This window comes from Lineus longissimus, chromosome 9, assembly GCF_910592395.1.
Source record: "Lineus longissimus chromosome 9, tnLinLong1.2, whole genome shotgun sequence".
Lineage (NCBI taxonomy): Eukaryota > Metazoa > Nemertea > Pilidiophora > Heteronemertea > Lineidae > Lineus > Lineus longissimus.
The window spans coordinates 18,895,563-18,915,203 of NC_088316.1; the positions used below are offsets into that span (position 1 = coordinate 18,895,563).

The following is a 19,641-nucleotide window of genomic DNA, read 5'->3' on the forward strand; positions in this document are numbered from 1 at the left end:
CCCTGAAACGGGTGCCTACCGTCACCACCACGGAGCAGGCAGTTCGATGTGCCCACCCTCCCCTGAAACGGGTGCCTACCGTCATCACCACGGAGCAGGCAGTTCGATGTGCCCACCCTCCCCTGAAACGGGTGCCTACCGTCATCACCACGGAGCAGGCAGTTCGATGTGCCCACCCTCCCCTGAAACGGGTGCCTACCGCCATCACCACTGAGCAGGCAGTTCGATGTGCCCACCCTCCCCTGGCCGAGGTGCCTTCTACAAGTCACCACCACGGAGCAGGCAGTTAAATGCCGTGTGCCCACCCTCCCCTGAAACGGGTGCCTACCGTCATCACCACTGAGCAGGCAGTTCGATGTGCCCACCCTCCCCTGAAACGGGTGCCTCATACCGTCACCACCACGGAGCAGGCAGTTCGATGTGCCCACCCTCCCCTGAAACGGGTGCCTACCGTCATCACCACTGAGCAGGCAGTTCGATATGCCCACCCTCCCCTGGCCGAGGTGCCTTCTACAAGTCACCACCACGGAGCAGGCAGTTCGCTGTGCCCACCCTCCCCTGAAACGGGTGCCTCATACCGTCATCACCACGGAGCAGGCAGTTCGCTGTGCCCACTGTTATACTGCTATTGACAGAGCGAGTTGCATGACGGCGGATACTGATCGATCAAGAGACATAGGCTTAATCGCTCATCATGGATTAAAAGATGGATAGCACGACTCTTATTATAGGTTGGGTGTCGTGGTGAGTTGTCTTTTTTTAAATTTCGTTGTTTCTTCAATATGTTCGTCGAGATTGAATATCCTAGTATTCGTTGGACCGTCTAATTAGGGTGCAGTCGTTGTCCTATTGTTGTGACTATGACACCAACGATGTTATATTTAGTTTACTACTGAAGATGCATCAGAATATCTAAAGTCAATGCCTCACACCTGACCAGGCTTCACACTGGCGCAGTGACCATGTTACCCTTTATCTATTCAAACCAGCCTGGAGAAGGTTCGTGTATCAATGAAATACTTTACGAACTCAATTTTCGTATCACACATGGCTTCAATTAGCACTGCCCTTTGGTGGTTACACGGACAAACTCCATACAATATTATTCGATTCGGTTCGCAGAAAGATACGATGGGTTATAAGTAGAAGGTTCGATTTTCGATGCAATGGGCGAACATGGTCAAGTTATTTGTAGAAAACACCTGTAGCACATCCCAAATTAGCGACGAAGTCATTTGAATAATACAAGATGACAAAGATAAAGGCATATAAAGCGCTGATTTTGCGTGCTCAGGTGAAATTCTAGAAAATTGTCACGAAAATAATTATATTCTATTAAACTAGAACGAATCAGAACAGTTAGGTACTTGAGATCGGCACAAAACATGGAAGTCTGCACCCATCAGGCCCGACTTTAATTGCTTTATACTTCATTAAATTGACAGTATAAAAGATGAGATTTAGCCGTGGTGATCAAGCCGCACTTATCACCACAATACCTCTTTTTCATGTAATAATTCCAAGTTGCTTCGTGTGTTTCAGCGTCTTGGCGCTCATTAGCCCCAGCATGTGTAGTGCTTACTTCTTTCCAGAGGAGCTTTTTAGCACGTACAACAAGACAACCCGGCCAGGTTCATTGCAAGGTAGGATTTAATTACAAGCCTGCCGGCGACGCTTACTCAAGAGGTTGGGTGTGACGCCAATTCATGTGAATAAAGATCAGTGAATCGCCCATGCATGCGCAATCACAGTGAGCTTCTGTCTATAAAACTTTTGGCTTTTCAACAGCCCCCATCCAAGCCTTGGCCCCTATCTGTCTTAAACAGATATGTCTTGCTTCCTTTCAGGGGAAACAATAATCGAATGCTGGTGTACATTGAATCTCTGGTGTACATTTTATAGGTCACATGGAGTAATACAAGAATGTATTACAATCTTGGATGTCCTTTAAAACATGGCTGTTATCTTTAACAAACTTTTAGACCAGGTATCATTGAGTCAAAGCAAATCCAATTTATTCATTTCCCAAAGAACTTTCCTGGCATATTCATGCACGGCAGCGGCAATGACGCAACAATAAATCATGTAAACCGAGACTACCACTTAATACACGCAACGCGCCGACAGGCACACGTTGTTATTTGGAAAATGAAAAGTTCCGTTTACGTTGAAAGTTCAACTTTGAGCGTTTAATAACCAAAGGTATCTCGGACTATTTACAAAAGGTGAACAAACAAGCGAATGATGAAATTAAATAAAGCGTGATGTAATTCAAATATTTGATGAATTATTTCAATACACAAGTAGAAATATTGGTTGAATTCATGAAAAACTAGTCAAGAGCAGTTCTATAAACAGTATCAATTTTTTTATATATCATTGCTGTTTAGATGTAATTACACTGATCAACATCTGACCGTTTGAAATATACCGCATCATTAAAGTAGGCCATCTCTGATTGCCGGGCACCGGGAAAACATCTCGGCTGATGACGCCGCTCTTCCTGGCCGTGGAAGCTCGCCTGAAAACGTTGTGGCTGGTTTCCGGCTATGAAACGAGCGCTGGTGTATGGTTGGTTGCAAATCAAAAGCCATGCACCTGTCGCTAACACCAAATGGATGACAGGATTAGAGATGTCACTAACTATGCAACGTGTAAGTGTGATGTCAGTGACATCTCAACTACCGTCTATAGATGTCAGTTGAGATGTCACTGGAATACTATACATGCATTGATGAAAGTCAAGATTGCCTCTAACTACATGCATGGATGACAGTGGAGATGTCACTAAATACATGCTTGGATGACAGTTGAGATTGTCACTATCAAATCTTTACATGGATGTTGACGGTAGAAATTGTCACTTGACAACAGTTGAGATTATCAATGACAAGGTGACCTAGAGTCACTTCTACCTTCGTTAGATACACAACCAACATGGCAGAACAGTATATTGAAGTAGGAGTAATCCTCTTACATCGGATCTTGACTTGTTCATAACTCAGGGTTCGGATGGAGTAATGAGTAACTATATCATGATCTACAACTGAAAACGGACTCGGCAATTAGCTAGACAGAAAACAGTTCAAACATCGGCCACTCGTTGATTAAGTAGAGAATTTTTATGCTTATTTGTTTGTCTAGCTGGTACTGGTTCTGCACAGGGAAATCAGCCTGTGCATAGTTATAAGAGGTGCGGGCGTAGTTCTACTTCTGGAGGACCAGCACTGCATCTGTGGCACACGATCTCGGGGTCATTGTGAACATTACCGTTGTTGAGATTCATTATTTCTTTATGATTTGTTCTTCTCATTGCCAGTTCAAAAACTGTAATGCTAAGAGGAAACTCCCAATCATGTACCTGGTTTCTAATTCCTATCATTCAATTCGAAACGATAGCGCTACCTGAAGGTTTATGGGGTTTTAACGCCATAAAACTTCAGGAAACGCTAACCGGGTTGATGTCACTTGACATGAGTAATGAAGATACATTGTATAACTCCTGTAAATATCATCGACCTATCATTAGACAGGCGCCGCCCGCCATGTCACTGGGGAATTCAAAGCAGATCCGGTAAATTAATGGTAAAGCTGACTTGAGAGGAAACACCCAACTGATTGCGTGCTGATTGCTTTTCTGCCAATTGGATACACTATTTGACATCGTCTTCATAGAATCAAAAATCTAAGCTCGCAGCTAGCTTTATCCCTAGTATAGTAGTGCTCCATCGGTTGGATCGCTGCTAATGTGCAGGGTCTGATCACAACTGTCGGGTGTCCACCGCAGAAGATGCAAAACATATACCCCACATACCGTACAAGGAACGCATTTCGTTCTGGCGAAGTAACGCTGTGTAACGTCTTAATTCAGAACTTTAGGTGTATTTTTGTGATCTGCTACTGACATGTTACTATCGATCACCTGGGACTGGTGATTGCGTATCACCGACGATGATAACTGGAACAAATCTAGTAGAACACGATATACGCCTATATGGCCGTCTGAATCGAGACATGCGTAATTGGATCTCAGATAGAGCGGTTCCACCAAAATCGACTACGTTCCAGAGAGCGACCTGCTCATCATCATTGTTTCCGCTACAGCTCTTCATTCAAGAAAATGAATTTGTCTTGCTTCGTATAAAACTTTTGATCATCATCTGAAATATTTCATTATAGTCTGTGGCAATGAATGGCCTCAATCATTTCAACTCGTCGCAGGAGCATGCTGTCTTCGAGTTGGATCAAGTGACAGAAACATTGGAACCTTGTGGTACTGAGAGACATTCTGATGAAACCTCTGCAATTCTCTGTTTTCAGATGAGGTCACTGTAGTAACGGTCGACATGCACGTTAGCACCATCAGCTCAGTCAGTGGAATATCAATGGTGAGTGCTTGATACTCTTACGTTTATGACATTTGCAGTTTCTTAAAGGGGGCGATACACTTATTCAGCTCATTTCCTTTCATGCAAATTTCAGCTCTAAAAGCTCAGTACATGTAGTGGTTAAAAGATATCAAGATAGAGCCAAACTGTCTGCATGGATTCATGGAAAGTTTCCTGGACGGCCCTAATCCGACATGTCCGAGAAATTTTTAGACAAGAGTTTGAAGCATTGGTAAAAAAATTACGTTGTCGGCAGGATTCGAACCTGCGCGGGGAGACCCCAATGGATTTCTAGTCCATCGCCTTAACCACTCGGCCACGACAACTGTTTGGATATCTACGAGCATGGAGGAATCTTCACAACGATAGTAAGAAAAACTACCCGAAACATTGGGTGATATGAATAAGGACTAGTAAATGATTTTACTTCAGTTTTGTACAGAAAGGCCTAGTGTAAATGTATATGGGGTTTTCAGTAAAAGCAATTGCTAGTCTTTATTCATATCACCCATTATCTTGACTTAAACCTGTCTGTGTCTCCTGCAGGATTACGAGATCGATTTGTACTTTCGTCAGACCTGGCAGGACCCTCGGTTTAAGTTCAATGGTATGAAGTCGATCACGCTGAGCCCGTATAGGATCAAGGACATATGGTGGCCCGATACCTTCTTCTACAACGCCAAGCGGGGAAAGCTACAGGACATCACACGACCAAATGAGTTTGTTCATATATTCCCCGATGGTACAGTCAACACCAGTGTTCGGTGAGTCACAAACATGGTGTGATGAGGAGTGAACAGTTCTCTGCACTTTGCAGTTAACAATCTTAATCGGCGAGTTGAAACACCCAACATGAGATTAGTAAGACTCCTGAATCATCATGGTCACAATACATGTATTTCATCACTAGAATATAAACGAGGCGTTTTGATTCAAGCCAGATAGTGCATGCTACACGAATAACAGGCTGGAGTTGGTGCTGTTTTCTCCAAGATGATGGTACTGAGTGTTCCGCCTGAACACCTTAGGCCGACGACACAACATCGAATATAAGGATGTAAAGTGGCAGAAATTGAGTCAATTTTGCCACCTCGTCCTTTGTTAGTTTGTCATGGGAAGACTAGCAATCTGACGAATGCTGGCAAATGACCATAATCAGTTACTAAAGCAACCCAGTATTATCATAGAAGTCTCTAACGGACACCTCCTAATCATGCCGGTTACCATAGTCGATCCCCTTCAGGTTGACCCTTCTTCTGTCCTGTTTCCTTGAACTCGAATACTTCCCGATGGATGAACAGGACTGCGAGATCGTCATTGGAAGCTGTAAGTTGACGTTTTCGCTCATTGGTGCGTTAAACGACGACATGTTTTCCTCAGTGAAAATCTTTGTTTCATATCAAATTGTGTCCAACTGCTATGCAGTATATAATCCTAATCGGGTGATTGATCATGACTGCGTGTACATCGGCGCATTACCAGTCTAACAGCGGATGCAAAGTCACCCAACGATGACTTTATCCGTTACCGTACCAGTCGTAATAAAACTTCAACCTGTGTGTCATACAATCGATACAACTTTCCACTGCAGCATTATTGCCAATTATACTGACAAGTTCTGCCACTTCGCCGCAGTTTGTGAGGGTTTGGTACATTTGTTAGATCCAAAATTGCTCGTCCCACTGTTTGGTTTTAGACTGATCTATTGCCCGCCACAATATGCACCGTTGTTTTAGGGTAGGTTTCCACGGAATGCCATTTGAAGAGCGTTTTCGCATGAATTTTGTATGACACTCGACTTTTGCATAGTGTGGATGCTGGTGCGGCGTAAAATAACACTAGCTTATTTTGTCTCGATCGTATTCAGTGGAATCATACCTTTACCCAAACAGGATATTCACCCACCATCTCATTTATATTTCAGACGGTTACAAAGACACTGATATAAAATATGCATTCGCCTACAATTTCTCAACACAGTTCAACGAAAACTTGATCCTGCCCGAGTTCGTCATCGATCGGAAAGTTGCCCAGGTGCCCGTGACAGATGTATACCCATCGGGTAAGCGACAAAACTTGGAAGATATATCATTTCCGTTTCTCGAACCTACTTTAGTCCACCGTTTTCCCTGGAAAATAGTCTAGTCAATGTTCTTTCCCGTACGACTCGGACTATGATTTTTACTCGGTTTTACAAACTGCCATCAGTTGGCGTCGCGGTAGGATCACTGCATCAGAATATGGTACTCTGCAGCGAGGCAATTAACGCGACGAGTTATTCAGTATCAGATAATGTAAGCTAACTTTGATATTTTCATGCAGGGAACTACAGCAAATTGAAATTCATCTTTCACATGAAGCGGGCCTTCGGCTACTACATGATCCAAACCTACATCCCGAGCATGTTAGTGGTCATCCTCTCCTGGGTCAGTTTCTGGTTAGACGTCAGGGCAACGCCGGCCAGGATCTCAGTGGGCCTACTCACGGTTCTGACCATCACAACACAAGCGTCCGGTGTCAACTCGCAGCTCCCGCGGGTGTCATACATCAAGGCTATCGACGTGTGGATGTCCTCCTGTTTGGTGTTTGTAGTTGTCGCCTTGGTTGAGTTTGCTGTAGTGAATGTGCTGACGAGGAAGAATGATGATAGGGCGCGAACGATGAGGCTTGGGACTCCTTGTAACACGAACCACGATCGATTCACTACGGTAAGGTCCATGAAGGGGGCAATGAATTGATACGAGATGAAAGGATAATAAGAGATTTTCTACTGAAGACAACTTTTCTGCCCTAATTCGCACTCAGAGCAGACACGTTATTCTGCTAAAGCGAGACAGACAATTGAGTTGGCGAAGCCAAGCAAAAAAATGACTGAAAAACTAAGCCAGAAGCGGAGATAGATTCATCACTGTGACTTCACTCCGTAATTAAAAATACCTTATCATTTCCTTCATTTTCCTTTCAGTCCATTGACTCAGGCTTGGACCTACCGCCACGAGGCCTGTCAGTCATAGCCTTAGATGACGATGACAAACGTAGGAGATCCACACCAAGAACCGAGCCTCAAACTAACATTCAAAAGTGTCTATCATCGCTGCCATTTCGTCGTAAAGCTTCATCTGATCATGATGTACATCTCAACGCAGAAATAATGGTGGAAACCTTTTCTCGATACTTCTTTCCCATTGCTTTTCTTTGTTTTAATGTGATATACTGGCTGCATTACTGGTGCAGGTGGTTTACAAATGAGACGTGTAGGGGTTGAACGAAATACACCGTTTAAAAAATGTTCCCATATCTCAGTATTACCTCGAATTGAATGGGTAACACAGAGTAACAATGCCTATCTTGTTTTCTTTTTCTCGCGCTCATTAAAAATGAAGATTGAGAGAAACAGTCAGAAACGGAAATGAGACTCGGCACCAAGTAAAATTAACGTCAAATAAATCGGACATGTTACCTATTGTTTCACGAGTTCTTTCTTACGCGACGTTCATAGTGCTATGAATTGGCCTTCCCATGGAAGCATGATGAATGCACTGCTGCAGATTCAGACTGCAATCTCCTTCGTTCATATATATATATATATGGTGAAGCCTCAAACGATTGAGTTGAACGTGGGACACAATCACTGAATGAAATCAGCCAAGTACATCATCAGTGTCAACATTTCTGCGACAAAAATAGATAGAAGTATCGTTGAATTTTTTTGAAAACTTGCCCCGATTTTCACGGGTGTTGCACGAGGATTCCATGTATAGACAAGGCAGTAGAAGTAGAACAGGGCAGTTCCGACTATAAGATCCACTACCCTGCTGTACGCAGGGTATCCAGTGCCGTGCAGGCAATGTCCTTTGTATAACTTCGGGCGACGTGAGCCGAGGCTAGTGTTGAAGTGGGCTGGATATCGGACACAACCTAGAACTAAGACGAGCTCTTGTCCACTCCCAGACCGATGGAAAATCCGGGACGAACTAACAATGTAGCATATTTGTGTACGGCTTCTAGTTTATTGATCATGGACTAAGTTGGATTGATAATGAGTTCGACCATCCAGTGTCGAGTCGGGCATCCGTACCTTATTCCAAAACTAACCTTAAAGTACACAGACAATATCTAATCACCTAGCGGCTGCCATCACAGGTGGTCAATCCCTGACAATGATAAGTAACATAATATGGCTTGGCCTGTGCTGTCCTTAAACTCAAACCAGCGGCTCATTTTGCATCCTATCATATGGATAACATTCATTTCACTTTCATCTCACAGCATTGATCGAGCTGATTACGTGAACCTATGACCACACCATGCAAATATCGGTCAAATGAATGTGCTTAATGTAGACACTACACAATAACGATAATTACCATTCTGAATGAATTACAATATCAAGTAGTTCAGCCCAATTATAGCATACTTTGTGCAGACGATTTGACGTGTATCATTTGGACCCATTGCAGCCTACCAAGGTAGATTAAGGGATGCTTGCATCAATCTATCTCAGGCTGGCTCACTGCAGACTGCCCAAATCTGAAATTCCTCCAGACATGTAGGTTGTTGCAGACTCGCAGCCGATATCCTCCTTTTAAATAGCCACAATACCATTAACGGGGGTGGGGTGGGGTGGCAGGGAAGGGTTGGTTGCTGGGGTGCAATGGGAAACTTGTTCCAGCATATTCAAAATCTGGAGCATAGCTCCACACTCTAATGCCTACAGGGAAAATCTGTATGAAATACTGATCCGATACTACACAAGATAATGAGGCACGATATTAACATCATGCCGGAAGACTGTAATGAGTGTCCAGAGACAGAATCAGGTCACCATTTCCCCCGACAGGAATTAGCCGTTAGTGCACAACGTTTTAATTCTCAAGCATCACAACTTTTAAATGATTATCAGTGCGAATTGAGTGACATGTTATTGCCGCCAAAATACTAGCAGTTGGAGATGATTTTCTTAACAGGTGCCCTATCAGTTCCATTAGGACACAATTTGGCCAGCAACCTTTGGGGTAGTTAGGATTCAACATGGTTTGTTGCTAACCACCGATTGGTGAGGCGCAAGCAACGATTGGACCATCTCCACTATGTGATCACGTCCGAAAATCTCGACATGGTGGCTTTAATGAGGCCAACACGAGCGTCCTATTAAATATCTCGTGATATTCCGACAAGAGTAAATACTGCTCTAATCATCTGACATAATTTCTCTATCTTCCTGACATATAAATTACGTTTATCAAAAGCATACATTCGTGTGTATTTGACATGTTTGATGTGCCTTATGTTCAAACAATTTGCAGAATCGATGTCAAACACTTGATTATATGATCACATATATACATACTAGTAGACTGCAGCGTTCAGTAGATGGCAGCGACGATCGAGCAGGTGACCCATTTTCGCTCATGCCATGCACAACGTTTGACCAGCGAAATAACATTTCTGCAACAGGGTGAAAATACTGATGTCTGCTTTGCAACAGCATTATGATCATGAGCAGTCCTTCAGATACCCAAATATACTTGTATATATATGACGTACCAGTCTAAGAGTGCGCGTAGTTGGTCATACGAAATGTCTCATTGCGATATAAGGCAACTGCTGCAGATTGGGGCTATCACACACACACACACACAACTACAACAATACAAGAGGAAACACGCCAGATCGCCGCATGATGCCACCGCTGTACACCCCGATACCTCATTTCTGACCTTTATGGGACTCGGTAAGAAGGTAAGGTTAGAAAAAAAACTTGTCAATAAAGAAATGATACATACACCTCGTCATATTTTCATGAAAAACATTACCGATACATCAGCAGAACAAACATACACATTCTACATGTATATTTCCTGTCCAGATCCCGTTGGACTGTATCAAAGAAATGAGGAGAGACAGTGTGTCTTTGTCAACAGGAGTCGAACAATTAAAGACACTACAAAGAGAATCAATCATAGTAATCCGAACCCCAGGGTAGGCTGCATATAGGACCATGACTTCCAGGCTAAACATTTCTTCTACTAAACATAAAAAATCACAAAGGGACTAGGTTCATATTGACAGTTTAAGTATAAAAATCGAAATCCGCCATTGCACTGGACATCATAATTCTGAACTAATCATGTATCTATTATATCCGATGGCACAGAATGTAGAAAAATAATTGTCATAATGTGTATGCCATCGTCAGGAATCTTGAATATACTGACAAAATAATAATGTCCACTCATGCACCATGAAGTCTTTAGTGTTTATCGCCCCTTGGCTATACTAGTTGTGATGTATTCATCTGCTGCGCTTGCCAGTTCGTATAAGTCGTTGGCCTGTTGCTCCTCCGCGCTGCTGTCTAGCTTCTTCACTACTGTCTTGCTTGATGCGTACACCATCTTCTCCGCCATCTTAGCACTTTCGTCAGAGCACCTGCAGAGAGAAGTCGAGGTCAGAGGTAAGTTATATGAACATAAAATGATATCAAATGACCGTACGCTATATACTGGTAACCAAAGTCCTGCAAACAACGACTTCTAAACATGCCAACACTATCCCTGAGGACCATGGAAAACATCTAGGCTGCTCAAACAGAGCCGACTCTCCCAGCTCTATCATTGCAAGCTCCGCCCAGAAGGCCATTGAATGTTGATTTCATCGTTCTCGTCACAGACCTCACCTGATTGTGAGCCTACACCGAGGGTCAACCCCTGCTAATGACAATTTTCCAACCGGCAGACATAACTGTATTATGAAAATAAGCTTATAGTGATTTGATGAACCACTCTGCAAATGATTCAGCAATATAACAGGTAGTAGACACGTTTTACACGACTCATCCTGAGGAAATCAGGGGTTAATGTTCGCTTCTCCCGCTTTGTGGTGAATGCCACTGCAGCTGCCTCAAGACTGGTCTATTCCTCTTAGGCCGATTTAGCCAGCTCACATTGTTGGCAAGCTGATTAGCATGATTACTCATAGAGGAAAATGAAAAATTGCCACCAGCAATGGCTGCTGACGGTCACGTCAGTAGAGGCGGCAGTGCACACAAAAACACACACAATGCATACATCTTCTACAACATGTACAACTTCCATGACAGTGGCGGCAGGTAGCATGCAATTCATCGATTTGGAGGCATCCATGGATCATGGAATTATGTACGGCAGTACATCGCAGTGAAGCCTGATATCCCGATGGTCGTTATTTAGCAGAACCATTTAAACCCAGACACAACATTTAAGATTTGTTTTAGATGCATAATACTATCTGATCGGGCTGACCTCGACGGACGACATGTCAGACAGAAATGTTCAAACACAGACATGGTGCAGACTCCGAGCTGAATAGGAAAAACACTCACCAGAAAATGAAAAAAGGCTTGTTTCTGTGGCCTCCGCCTGCAGGTAGGTCGTAATTGACATCGTAGAATATGTATCTTGGCTGGCCAAAGACCGGGCGACTTTTATCGGCAAGCAGGTCCGTGAGCTCCTTGTAGGAAGCCATGGCATCCAATGCATCGTCCACTTCTTCGTCTATGATGATCTCATCCATTTTCTTGTTCAACCGGAATACCGCAAACGTCGTCTTCTTATCCTTCTTCAGCCTGTCATACCTGCCCTGGCACAAATCGTTACATTTTACACCACTCGTCATCTTGATATATCAAAATCTCCGGTCGCTCAAAACTGTGTCTGGCCTGGTACGATGTCTGCCTCGGTGGTACTGTCAACTTGTGTCGTAGAGCTCTCACTCGCCGGCGAACTGGGTCGATATGCCTTATATGGCACGATCGATTCTTTACTGGATGAATCATGATATTATACAGTGTGTGCCTCATAACGGGGAATCGCTATATATGGACATGGAATGGGCCCAGAGTTATCATAGGCCTAGATCACGAGGAAGTGTAATCATAAGCCTGAGACGTTTGCCATTCACTCTTAGGTCATTGATAGCAAAGATAAATCTTCATATTACAGAGGTGAAATATCAAGTATAAGCACGAATAATTATACCGTGTATTCACAGCACAATCAGCGAGGTATTTTTGTTTATCAATTCGTGGCCTTTGATACGAGCCTGAACAATTAATCATTAGAATGAAACCTGCACAAGCTAGTAATCTGAACACTAAATTTGGTCTTCTAGTGCACTTGGGCCCTGTTCCTCTCTTCCAGGATTTTACGCAAAGGTTACTGGTCACTTGAATCGAAGGTGAAAACTGTGATGAGCTTCCCCAACGGGTAGTTGTAAAACAAGAAACACAGAAACGAAACAGAAACACAGAAACACAGAAACGAAACGCAGAAACCAGTCTTGTGGCGAATTCTGCTCTGCAGACTCCATCTTGTTGCCATGGTTGTGGCCGCGAACGCGGGTGTAACTAAAACTGGTATTCAGTCGGAATGGAAGGAGGAATGCTCATTTCCCAATACCCCTTTTAGCCTCATCAACGTGTGCGCAGATTTTGATCGTGCCCCTGACCATGCCGATCCACCATCTGTAGGGCATGAGGACTTTATGATCGATATGAGCCGCCAGTAAGTCGGCATGACCAATGACCAGAACACGACCATAGGCCTGCTAGGAATGTACAATAGAACATGACTCTCTATTCGAAGGACTATTTTCTATTTACACTGACCTCCCCAATACACTACATGTATGTACTACACGGCGTAAATAGAAAATAGTCCTTCGAATAGCGAGTCCTGTTCTTTTGTACATTCCATGGCCTGTGCACGACACTTGGCTGAACTTCCCTACTGCAACCTCATTAACATAAACAGATATTTAAAGGGACTATTTAAAGGCAGCAGCTGGGCAGGCAAAGATTGAGTTACTCCAAGTCCAAGTCTAGTGCCCGCCCCCCCCCCCCCCACTTTACTCTATTCTAGTCGCCAAAATTGGTCTCTCACGTCTCACATAACGTCGAAATGATTCACCCATGTACTGGTACCGTACCTTGCATTTAGTGCTGCATCAGACGGGATTTGTAGGATGATCCTGGTACTTCATGTAAATTGAACACTACAAGGCAAGATGTTGCACTGCACCTTCATTTAAAATAACATGCTGTAGGAATCGAATCGAACCTACCAAAGTACTACACCACCACCTCAAAAGACTTCACCCATATCGTGCCGCCACCTCCCCCCCCCCCCCCCCAAGTTGCTCCATGTATCCCCTCAACAACTCTATTGCATTCCGGCTGGCCGCAACCCACCAACCTAAGATTTTACTTTTAAACGACAATAACAACGGATTGGGCAAGGAAAGTATCGGCGTGCCGCTTGATTCCAACTTTTATGAAAACCCGTTTGATTTTCGTTTCTGCGTTTCGTTTCTGCGTTTCTGTGTTTCTGTTTCGTTTCTGTGTTTCTTGTTTTACAACTACCCTTCCCCAACACTGTAACAATGTAAAAATGGTGAGTCACGAGGTTTTGGAGAACTGGACTTGAAATGAGAAAAGAAAGAGTCATCAAGCCAACCCAGCTGAATGACGACGACTCGTAAGAGCGTTCTAGAACTTATGGTCTGGAGTTGATCCAAAATGTCCTGGAATACCCTACAGGGATGACGAAACCCTTAGAGAAATTTTCCTAAAGATTTCTCAAAGATCACGAATACTACTAGTTGTCGCGGAGAAAGACTTGATGCTCAGATCCCCTTGGACTGTAAAAAAATGTAAAAAGATGAGAAAACAAAGACATGAGGAGAGACTGCCGGTGCAGATCTGAGATGGTGCATTATCGTTAATGGCGATAATAGTTTAATAATGGCCTGTGTCTGGTTGTAGACAACTAGGTCACCCTGAAGCACTTGAATGTACAGCTAAAACAACCGTGCTTTCATGTATGATAAGAGCGAGTTTATTCCAGAACGCAGGTAGATACAGTTCTGCACGCCATTTTGGCTCACAACTGCAAGCACGGGGTGACCTCGGAGGCAAGGAGCTAAGACTGAAATCGAGTTCTCCAAAGCAATCTCCCTGCTGCCGTTGGTCTACGCTGAGAATTTATCGATCGCCAATTAACGGCCTCCACACAGTCACTGACTATCATTTCGTGCGATGGATCCAAGCAACGGCATTGGGGTACAATTGGATACCCACATCACTAAGGAAAGGTTTAAAGGACGAGTAGGGATTGTCACTGGAGGTGCATCCGGTATAGGTCGTGCAACTGTAGAACGGTTCGCGAATGACGGAGCTAGCGTCCACTTCTTTGACATTGACGAGAAGAATGGAAAAGCACTGGAGGCGTCACTTCAGGAGGCGGGTCACAGTGTTACGTACCATAACGTTAATGTGACTGATAAAGCTAGATGTGATGAGGCAGTAGGGAGCATAGCGGCTGAGAACGGTGGAGAAGTGCACATGCTCTTCAATAATGCTGCATGCTTCTTGTCTAAAGGTAGGCTCCGTAAAAGACAATCTTTGTTTTAGTTATCTTCCATCATCGTCATGTTATTGGGAGTGACTTCGTTTTTCTTGTTATTCGTTCAGAATATCCCTCTTAAGAAACCACCTTCCAATCACAGGACGACTATGATCTTTATTTACAGGTCTGGAAGCAACGCAGGAAGATTGGACAAAGAGCTTTTCTGTCAATGTGGTTGGTTATTCAAATATGGTGCAAGCCTGCTATCCATACATGCACAAAGGTAGGGCAATGCTCTGATGAGCTGTCAGAGTGCGGCAGTGAAAACATCAGCGCCTGTTCCCTCTGATGTCCCTGGTTCGATTCCCGGTCGGTCCTGGTACACTCATCCGATGAAGAGGGCGACTGTCTTCGACAGCGTAGGGTTCCTCTTGGGTCTTTGTTTCCATCACGATCGCCCAATATTGTTAATAGCGCCAGGAATGTCCTAGTTGTTCATCAGCTCTCAACTCAATATTTTTGTTAATGCTCTGATTCTGTCTGTGCCACAAGGCCAGTGATTGCCCTCAACATCACCATCTTGAACTTTCAAGCTCCTCTTGATCTCACTCCCTCAATGGAATGCACGAACCCGGTTAAAGGCGTAGTGAGAGGAGCACTTGATTGGTCAGGCTGCAAGATCACGTGCCTTTAGGAATGCTGAACGAATTCTCGTAAAACTCTATTCTACTTCCTCTACGTAAGTCGCCGGTACGGCCTATGCCATCTTATAACAAAGAAATGGGTTTGGTCAGACTCAATCGGTCTGTGCTTGATGTATGATACACTTTAGGCCGCGTATCCATAGGGTATGCCCTTGTATAGTGTGGCGTTATGGCGTAACAGCCTTGTGACCTGGCACTATGCCCTGCGTCTCCATTGGATATTCCTTTTTGGTCATGTAGGCCTTTGTAGTCCTCATTTCGCAGCGGTCAATCGCGTTTATCCGCACGCTGTCATTATTTCAGAAGACAATTTCTTATGAATATTGAAAATGAAAATAAAAGTAACTTGTATTTTCACTTGCAACATCAAATTGACATGTACATGTATATAAAACTTGACTTTTAAGCAACAAATTACAGGATGGTGCTTGTTATGATAATCATCAGTTCCGGGGTCCCAGAGTAGTTCCCGTTGATGAACCTCTTGAATTATTTTCGCCTCAGAAATTGCTTCCGTGTTGTTCACTCGCAAAAGAATGGACATGTGCAATCCCAATATGGGCCTATATTCCCAATCCACAGTGCATATATGCCCGCAATGTGACACGGCATAACCTATGAGAACGATCAATAACACCAACGAAGGTTCATTGTCCGTGTGGCGCGCCAGGCGGTAAAAAGGGAATGCTGTGCAGGGCACAGAACAGCCTATGGATACGCAGCCTTAGGGGCTCAGTAGTGAACTGGCATTCACTCGCACTGGCCCACACTAGTTTTCATGCACATCAATAGATGGCCTGCAACACGAATTTATATTCGATGAGGACGATGGGAGCAAATACCATACATGAGCCCTGTCAAGTGAAGGGTACATTTACAGTTTTAACATTTCAACTTGTAGGACAAGGATGTGCGATCGTCAACAATGCCAGTGGACTCGTCCATCGTGTTCAGCCAAACAGATGGACCTATGGTGGCACCAAGGGTGCAGTGTGGTCCATGACACGTTTCATGGCACTAGACCTTTCTCCCGAGGGTATACGAGTCAACAGCATTTCACCTTGCATCGTTTGGACACCCGAAGTAAGCCTGGCGCCTAAATATGTCCAAAGATGTCTCCTCTGCATTCTTAAATGCGGACAACAGTTGTTCCAACACGTGCTCTCCCGTTCTTGATGAGTAGCTTGAATTCTCTTCACCTCGTCTCTCATGCTTGAGAGTGTGGAGAAAGTCAGTGGAGAACTGTGTGATATATACTGGCATGGATTATAGTTTTGCTAGTGTAACTGGTACCACTTTGTTGGGAATCTGGTTGATCTCAAGCAGACAACTTAATACTAAACGTGTGTTCGTGGTAATGGTGACGCCAGGGCATATCGAGCAATATTGCCTCGCAAAAGAACCACGCAGCATCGGTGGCGATTGATCACAAAGATGCACTTCAGCCGCTCAAGGCCCGGGTTATGTCCTTCTTGCTGCTTCCTAGGGTGTTCAGCATCGACCCCGCAACACATTATAGTCGATCTCTCATTACAGGTTGCTCGGCGCTTCCCCGACCGAGCCGGAGCGGAGGAGTACTTCGGGAAATTACAACTGCTGAGGAGAATGTGCGAGCCAGCCGAGGTCGCCGCCACTGTTGCCTGGCTCTGCAGTAGAGACGCATCCTTCATCACAGCAGCAGATATACCCGTGGATGGAGGATACCTCGCCATGTCAGCGGAGGGGTTTGGCGACGCGAAACTTAGTGACCGCTGCAACAAATCCCAGGGCGAAACAGAGGAGGCAGAGTAGATAGCATTTGATTCAAATCTTGAAAGAACTCATAACTATTGCAGTAACTCTAATGCATTTGCGTAGCGATCCTGTACCTGACAAAGCCACGATACATGCAGGTCTATGGACCTATCACCAGTCACAAAAGGTACACCTTTAACCGTTGCGTTGTTGTGACTGGCGACCGATTCTTGGGGTGCTGCTGTCGCTGGGACGCCGTCTTACAACAACAATGAAATACAACAACTTTGTCACCCAAAATATCGAAACGGTTCCAACGCCATCCCACGTCAAATAGCAAAACTACTCAGATATGATATTTTAACGAAAAATGAGCAGGATTCACCCCATAGGCCACCCACAACTGCTGTTAGGAGTTGCCAAATAGAGCTGTAGGCCTAGAACTGGTAATTGGGTTTCCTTTCACGACCGATTCCACGGACAATAACGAGAGGTCAAAACAGTGTCTCAGAGAACTTTCCTTTTTCTAACAAAATTGCAATAGACACTGGTATTAAAAGGCATCTTTGTCCAGAACTGCGGGCATCGCCATGGCATGTAGCTTTTGAGTAACTACATATTATCAACTTTGTACTTTTTGATTTTTGAAGACTGATCTACGAGTATTGATACTGGTTTAAGATTGCATTCTCTGGCACCCTGCGCTATCTTCAAAACTGTTGTCGTGACTTAACTATAAGCACTATAATTGTCTATTTTGTATCAGGTTGTGGGCTATCGAATAAAACGATTAATGAATAGTGGTTTATTTGTGATGTATTTGTTGTCGTTTCTCAAGGAAAATGCTTGCTTTGTATTCTGTATCTCTATATAGTATGGAAAATGCTTCTTGTCAAAGTAGGTTTTTCTTATAGTGCAAATTTGGTACTGAATAGGTGGTTATTAATTGCTTGAATAGATCTGAAAAACTGATGATAATTGAAAAGGCGACCCAAGACTAGATAACTGATCAGCCCCCGGTGCTATTTGCTATTAAGGAGTTCTTTGATAATATCGGATGGATAAGATAACGTTGTGTTTGGTATAAATTTCGGAGATGTCGTTTTATCAATTCGAGGCTTTCATTTTTTTATTTCCTTGTTCGCTAGAGCATAGGTTGGCATGATTGATGTGTCATGGTTGACATCTTCCGGCAAGGCTTTCCAATACAAATTACCGACTGCTACAATATAACAATGATAACCATCTCTTGGAAGAGACCGAAACAGGGACTCTTGAACGAATTTACTCTTGCCATAAGCGACACAAGACTTCGAGATCGCTTTCTTTCAAATTGCTCCAGAAGTCCTTCTAGTAAAGCCTTGCACCGTTCGTGTACACTGTATTTACTTGTGTGTCAAGTGAATAGAATAAAAAATTGCCTCTGTACACACTAGCGTTATATGCAAACGTGATGAAAACTGACCGAGTAGGCGTACATATAATTATATCGCGGTTCAAAAGAGTAATGTTGAAGTTCACATTCACATTGATAAATCTCAAATTCAATCTCAAGAACGGTGTACGTGTAGACCTTTATTAGGGTGTTTCAGCAGGGGTGAATTTCACGCTCGTATGACGTATCCGTATTGGTTTCACGTATGACCGCTACACAAATTACGTTTCATCATACGTAAAATCGATACGGATAAGTCATACGGAAGAGATGTCTTTCTTTGCTGAAACTCACTGATATGGTACTTGTCACGCAGGGGGAGAGGTAACATCCGAATTGAGCGATCACGCCGAACATTTGTGACACTTATAAACCCTGCCAAAATATTACATAAAGTTGGTCTTATTTTTCCCCACATGACCAGGTTATGAACACACGAAATATTAAGCATAATATTAAAGCAATAAAATAAACTTTTAACGGTCTGGTTGGAGGAATTAGCTTTAAGATTAGAAATGTCATGTAAGGGAACAGAAAATATTAGTTTGGCTTAGGGCTAGTCCATAATTACATTTTGAGCTCTGGTCTACATGCTCACACTAATATATTCCAAATTCATTAAAAAACCCGAAAAACCTGTAAATCTTCGGTAAGGTACGGTATGCTTCTTGTACTGTACAATATCTGTAATGTACAAGTATGCCGATTATCATAAGAAACGCTCTCCGACAGGATTACCGTGATACGTGCAGATATATAGTGTGAAGTAAAAAAAAGAAGATAATATGATTATCTCGTTGAACGACAGCATGTTTTCGAATGACGGTGAAGAATATAGGCCTAGTGGTGGTTACGATCCCCTAGTGCGTTAAGGCTTGCTGTTGTACAAACCGAGATTTCGACGTGCATTTTCAACATACAGAAACCAATGGTATCAGCAGTGTTTATAGGCCGTCATACACTGCTACTGATGGTATGCATCACCGCAACTCCAGCGT

General features: G+C 43.6%; 3 protein-coding genes and 1 non-coding gene across 4 annotated transcripts; 2 read left to right on the top strand and 2 right to left on the bottom strand.

Annotated features, from left to right (window-relative positions):
• The first annotated feature begins 584 nt into the window (after positions 1 to 584).
• LOC135494167 (glycine receptor subunit alpha-2-like) lies at positions 585 to 7,849 on the top strand. The gene is made up of 8 exons (XM_064782007.1): positions 585 to 744; positions 1,543 to 1,643; positions 4,321 to 4,388; positions 4,935 to 5,152; positions 5,632 to 5,714; positions 6,313 to 6,450; positions 6,711 to 7,096; positions 7,354 to 7,849. The coding sequence occupies exons 1-8, from the start codon at positions 707 to 709 to the stop codon at positions 7,651 to 7,653; spliced, it is 1,332 nt and encodes a 443-aa protein (XP_064638077.1). The 5' UTR covers positions 585 to 706; the 3' UTR covers positions 7,654 to 7,849.
• On the bottom strand, positions 4,633 to 4,714 carry Trnas-aga (transfer RNA serine (anticodon AGA)). The gene has a single exon. It is a non-coding gene; the product is annotated as a tRNA-Ser (tRNA).
• Positions 7,850 to 10,164: 2,315 nt separating the features above from the next.
• LOC135494173 (uncharacterized) lies at positions 10,165 to 12,149 on the bottom strand. The gene is made up of 2 exons (XM_064782014.1): positions 11,749 to 12,149; positions 10,165 to 10,817 (listed from the first exon to the last, which is right to left on the bottom strand). The coding sequence occupies exons 1-2, from the start codon at positions 12,039 to 12,041 to the stop codon at positions 10,649 to 10,651; spliced, it is 462 nt and encodes a 153-aa protein (XP_064638084.1). The 5' UTR covers positions 12,042 to 12,149; the 3' UTR covers positions 10,165 to 10,648.
• A 2,092-nt stretch (positions 12,150 to 14,241) lies between these two features.
• On the top strand, positions 14,242 to 18,008 carry LOC135494171 (3-oxoacyl-[acyl-carrier-protein] reductase FabG-like). The gene is made up of 4 exons (XM_064782012.1): positions 14,242 to 14,803; positions 14,955 to 15,053; positions 16,376 to 16,557; positions 17,011 to 18,008. Exons 1-4 carry the CDS (start codon positions 14,461 to 14,463, stop codon positions 17,263 to 17,265), a joined length of 879 nt encoding a protein of 292 aa, XP_064638082.1. The 5' UTR covers positions 14,242 to 14,460; the 3' UTR covers positions 17,266 to 18,008.
• The last annotated feature ends 1,633 nt before the right edge of the window (positions 18,009 to 19,641 follow it).